The 5,046-nt window shown below is 37.9% G+C and overlaps 1 protein-coding gene across 1 annotated transcript; it reads left to right on the forward strand.

The window, feature by feature from the left end:
* The first annotated feature begins 268 nt into the window (after positions 1–268).
* On the forward strand, positions 269–2,119 carry LOC138005578 (galanin receptor 2a-like). Its single transcript, XM_068851784.1, has 3 exons — positions 269–367; positions 956–1,405; positions 1,967–2,119. Exons 1-3 carry the CDS (start codon positions 269–271, stop codon positions 2,117–2,119), a joined length of 702 nt encoding a protein of 233 aa, XP_068707885.1.
* The last annotated feature ends 2,927 nt before the right edge of the window (positions 2,120–5,046 follow it).

Below are 5,046 nucleotides of genomic sequence, written 5' to 3' on the forward strand. Positions count from 1 at the left end.
TCTATATACTTGTGTAACCTGAAGAAAAATCAGTTAACATTAATATCATTAATTTTGTTTTCTTTGACACAGGGCCAATCCGCAAGTGATAGTATAGTCAAATCTCTTAAAAGCTGACGACGACTCTTGATTGTAAAAGAGGAGGGCCAACCGTTGAAAACAATAGCTGATAACTATAGAAAAAGTCCCCACATGAGCAGCTTCAAAGATAACAATCAAATACAGATGTAACTGTGAATAGGAGAATCACAAGTTTCATGCAAAATTGATGGTTAACGAAAACAAGGCATTTGAAAAATCAGACTTACAGTGCGGAACTAAATCGCTCGCAACTCATAAAAACCAGTACAGTCGTATTGAGCAGAAGGTAGAATTATACCGTGATACGCAAAGTGCAAGTAAGTATTGAACAGTGTACCACATTTTGCTTTCTCTTTATCCATTTTCCTTGGAAAACTCGCTGTTATCCATTACACTCTTGTTATTAAGAGAATTACTGTCGCAAAAGGGTACGAATGCTTTCGTTCATAGCGGAGACACATGTTTAATGCAAATTTGCCATTGGTAACAAAATTTCTTTATCATTATGACCCCCTCATTTCAAATCCCACCAAGACCATCGGGTATGCATTTCAACGCATACTGTATTTACTTGAGTTTGTACGGCAATTTTCTTTTCGCAAGTATGTATATGAGTTGTCCGTTGTGAGTCGCTTAAAGTATATGATTTAGAATTTCGTACGAGTTCGTCTTATCAGAATTTTAGCTTCTTGTGAATGCTCGTGAGTTCGTTTGCAACTCCTCCTTTTAGATTTTCGGCCGCCTTGCGATATATTTGGTACTTTATCTTTAGTTACGCAATAATCGAGTCATTCTTGTTTTTCACTCTCTGATACTCTAAGGTTGAGTGGATCAAATAGAAAAAAAGATTAAGAGAGTTTAATTTGCGAGCGAGAAACACGACGGAAAGTACCTTTGCTATGGGATTTGGAGCGACAATCTCGAAACCAACCTCAGCATCTATCGGTACGAGGTCGTGGCATACTTCGTTTTTTTCTACGCCGTCCCCTTTTGTTTGATGATCGTCCTGTATACGTTGATAATTCGCGTTTTGAAGAGGCGTCAGGCTTTTGGTGAAAATATGTCACAGAATCGAATCCAAGCTCAAAATGTTACTGTTGTAAAAATGCTTGTTACGGTTGTACTCCTTTTCGCATTTGTCTGGTTGCCAACTCACATTCTATTATTGATGTCCGCATTTGATCACAACACACTGCAGTGTGTACCAACTTCCGTTATACTGTTGCTCACCATGCTAGCTCATGCTAACGGAGCACTGAATCCCTGCATCTATCTTATCTTCAACGAAAACTATCGTAAAGGGCTTAAACAGCTCCTGGTTAAAGTGGTACTATGATCAAAAAATCATTTCCTTTTTTTCTTCAGATTTTGAAAGCGTGTTCGCTTAACACCTAACTGGCAAAATTTTGAGCTTTGAGTTTTATCCAAAGGTTGTTTATTTTGAGTGTAAGTTTTGGATTTCAAGGTCCGCCATTACTCACGTTCAAAACTGGCCGATTGGACCTCAGGGGGTTGGATCTAGAGAAAATGACGTCATTTACTCACTAGCTTAAAATTTCAGCGTGTAAATGCAATTCATTATATATGCAAAACACGGGTTGAAAAGTCTGAAAGCCCGAAACTCCCGTGCTGCATATTAATTAGGCCGCGTACACACGCATTGCATTCTTAAACTAGTGAGTGTTTGACGTCATTTTCTCCTCGACCCAGCTCTCTCAAGATTTTAAAGTTAGTAATGGCGGACCAATAGATAACCAGCTAAAATAAACAGGTGTCTTTTTAAAATCAGAACTTAAAACTTGGGTGAGTTAGTGTTTAGTTAACATAGTTTTGAAATCCAAAGGAAAAACAAAAATTTTTTTTTTGGTCGTAGTACCACTTTAAGTGTCGCAGCAAACCGGTTAAGGGAATCGGCATCAAGAAAGATAAACAGTGGTGGCCTGGCACATCGACTCTGGAACGCGATCCATCTCGTGCAGGCATCAAGGGTTTCTTTCGTGATTTGTCGACGGAAGGTTTCACGAGGAAACTCGGATGAGGTGACGTACCAAACGCGCTTTTTAAATATGGAAATGTAGTGGTACAAGCTTTATAATAGAACGTATTCACTCATTAATGGATGAGGTACAATGAACGGGTAGATGTCTCTTCAATTCTTTGATGGCACCTGACGTCACAGCGACCATGTTGGTGCAAAGAACATAGCGAAAGTATTTTGGAAATTTGACTACAACAACAACAAGCTTTATTACTATTTTTTAAAACATATATATTGCAATCAAAATAAATAATTAATACTAAAATTTGGTAAAAGTTCACTCAGAAAAGTTCAAGAGCTAATCGAGCTGAGTGAAAACAAATTATATTAATTAATTGAATCCGTTGGTGAGTAGTAAAGCTTGAAAAAGACAAAGGAATAGATATAATGAGATAAGATAAACTGACAGTAAAAAAGAAAAAAAAAAGAAAGAAAACCGACAATCAAAAAAGATGAAAATTTGCATCATTACTAAGTACCACATGAACACTCAAAAGTCTGTAAGATGTTTAGCTCTGTTATTATGGCAAAAATTTGAGCTACATATTTCTATTGTTTTGGCACCAACATGGCCGTCTTATCACGTGAGTGCAATCAAAGAATAGGAATTATGTGGACAAACACAACCTCAAGAAAATAATGATATATTATGATCGGACTGTAATCGCCAGGTAGTAAGTCAGTGGCTCAACTGGCATGCAGAGCCTGTAGGGCGGGCAGGCGTTTCACTGGTGTAAGAGCGCTTAAGGTAGCTCAAACCACCTTTAACACTTGAAAGAAACGTTGTTATTAGAAGGATTGACACTACAACACTTTATTACTAAACAGCAATGTTATTTAGCTCTTATTAACCGAGCAGGAGGTCTGTATGGGAGAATCTTGACCGAGGTCGTGAGTACAGACCGAACGCAGTGAAGTCTGTACACACGACCGAGCATCTTTTCACCGCAACTTTTCACCGCATCTTTTCACCGCAAAACATTACCGGTCTAGATGCCGGTCTAGATGGGAAAATCTAGACCGCGGTCATTATCGATTTTAGCCAATCAAATTCGTGAATTTTGTGGTTCCCAGTCCTCGTGAGACAGAGGCATATATTAAGGTACCATATCAAACACCAATTATTGCTGAAAAAGGCTCGGTCATTTTTGTGACGTACAAAGTTACCGTGGTAACAGGAAAACCCTGCAAAGACACCCCATATTTTGGCTTTAGTTGCTCATATCTCAAAAAAGAACTCCGTGAGCCCCATTTTTTTATTTCTGAAATGTAATTAGCATGCCAGAATAAACATTTCTGTAAAGTTTCAAAAATTCTGTGAAGCAGATTCAGAGCTACCTTAAATAATTCAAAATTTAAGGTAACTCTGAATCCGCTACGCTGAATTTCTTTAAACATTGCAGAGAGTTTTATCTTGGCCTGCTAATCACTTTTGTAAAATAAAAAATTGGGATCACCAAATTCGTTTTTCAGATATGAGCAAGTAAAGTTAAAATAGAGGAAGTTTTTGCAAGGCTTTACTGTTGCCATGGTAACTCTTTACGTCACAAAAATGACTGCATCTTGTTCAACAATAATTGATGTTTCACATGGTACCATAACAATTCTGTTACGTGATAAAGTGTCGTAGTGTCAATCCTTCTAATAATAAGGGCGCTCTTTCGATCTCTTGTAATTTATGTAAATGGCCTGCAATTTTGAGAGACGTTGGCTCGCCCCAGCCCTCGGTAAGTTTCATTATCCAAATACTAGCTCTCCAAGCTTTCGACAAGCGGTCTTAACGGACCTTTCTTGAAGCACGGTCTTTACAAAAACATCATACAAGTTCACAAATTACCTTATAATAAAATATTAACATCCAAAAAAGAAACCGCTGGCCGAGACTGAGCAGCAACCTCACATCCACGTATCATTTTCTTTTGTCTAAAAGCATTTTTTCCATGCAAAAAAATTATCAAGTATACGAAAAAGAGTTACCCAGCGACTGCATTGTCAGGATGGCCTAGGCTGAAACACTGTCACAAAGCAAAAAAAAGCTAATAATATTTAAACACTCTTATAATACTACCTAGATATGGAGCCAACAAAATATACGTAAATCAAACATTCCAAATTCGTACAAACTCAGCCAGTGTTGTCTAACTAGACAATAGACTTTTGGCATAACGTAACGTTAATGTAACGCTATAGGTATTTACTTCCGCTTTATCGTTAATTCCAACTAAAAACTAAAAACTCGACAACTCGAAAAACCACCAGGTTTATTTAGCTTCTCGCCTGTCACTTTTTCAGTAAAATATTTCATTCTCCTATAACCTTTTATGATAAGCAAATGTTAGCTGCTTTATTATTTGTATTAAGTTGTACTGACAAGTGATGAATGAAATAAGGAATGTTGTTTTTGTTGTTTTGTGATTGTATGCACAGGCCTTGGATCGGAGAGCACCAACACGCCTCTTACGCCCCATCCTCTCCCCCCCCCCCCCCCCCATGCCCTCCCTTCCTCTCCCCTAGAACCTTAGCGGTTTTGGACCATTATGCATATTAAATATCATGTTTCACTTTATGCATTTTCCTCATGTCATTAGGCCTCCACATAAGGAATGCATGTTAACCATGATTGATCAATAGATTGAGCTCTAGCAAAGGTCTCTTTGCTACTTTCGAGGCTAAGACTTCTCATAGTTAGTCCACTAACTATGGACTTCTCTTACGGTCTCTTTTTCTTTGGAAACTTGTCAACTTTCAGAGCAATATAAGATTAAATTGAAACCGCCAGACTATTTTTGTTTTTTGTTAATCCCATAAACGAAGAATTCTCACTGAATTGGCGGCTCTCCAGACAATTGGGCCGATTTTCTTTGTTTTCTGTACGTTTCCTAGAAATCTAACTTGGCATATTCACTCGCTGTATTTCATTGAAATAG

Source organism: Montipora foliosa, chromosome 6 (assembly GCF_036669935.1).
Source record: "Montipora foliosa isolate CH-2021 chromosome 6, ASM3666993v2, whole genome shotgun sequence".
Lineage (NCBI taxonomy): Eukaryota > Metazoa > Cnidaria > Anthozoa > Scleractinia > Acroporidae > Montipora > Montipora foliosa.

Excerpts from the sequence above, each read along its gene's own strand:
- LOC138005578 (XM_068851784.1), top strand. The coding sequence starts at position 269 with ATGGTTAACGAAAACAAGGCATTTGAAAAATCAGACTTACAGTGCGGA. Across the intron at positions 368-955 it reads ACAGTCGTATTGAGCAGAAG|AAACACGACGGAAAGTACCT; the intron begins GTAGAATTATAC and ends TTTGCGAGCGAG. Across the intron at positions 1,406-1,966 it reads TTAAACAGCTCCTGGTTAAA|TGTCGCAGCAAACCGGTTAA; the intron begins GTGGTACTATGA and ends TACCACTTTAAG.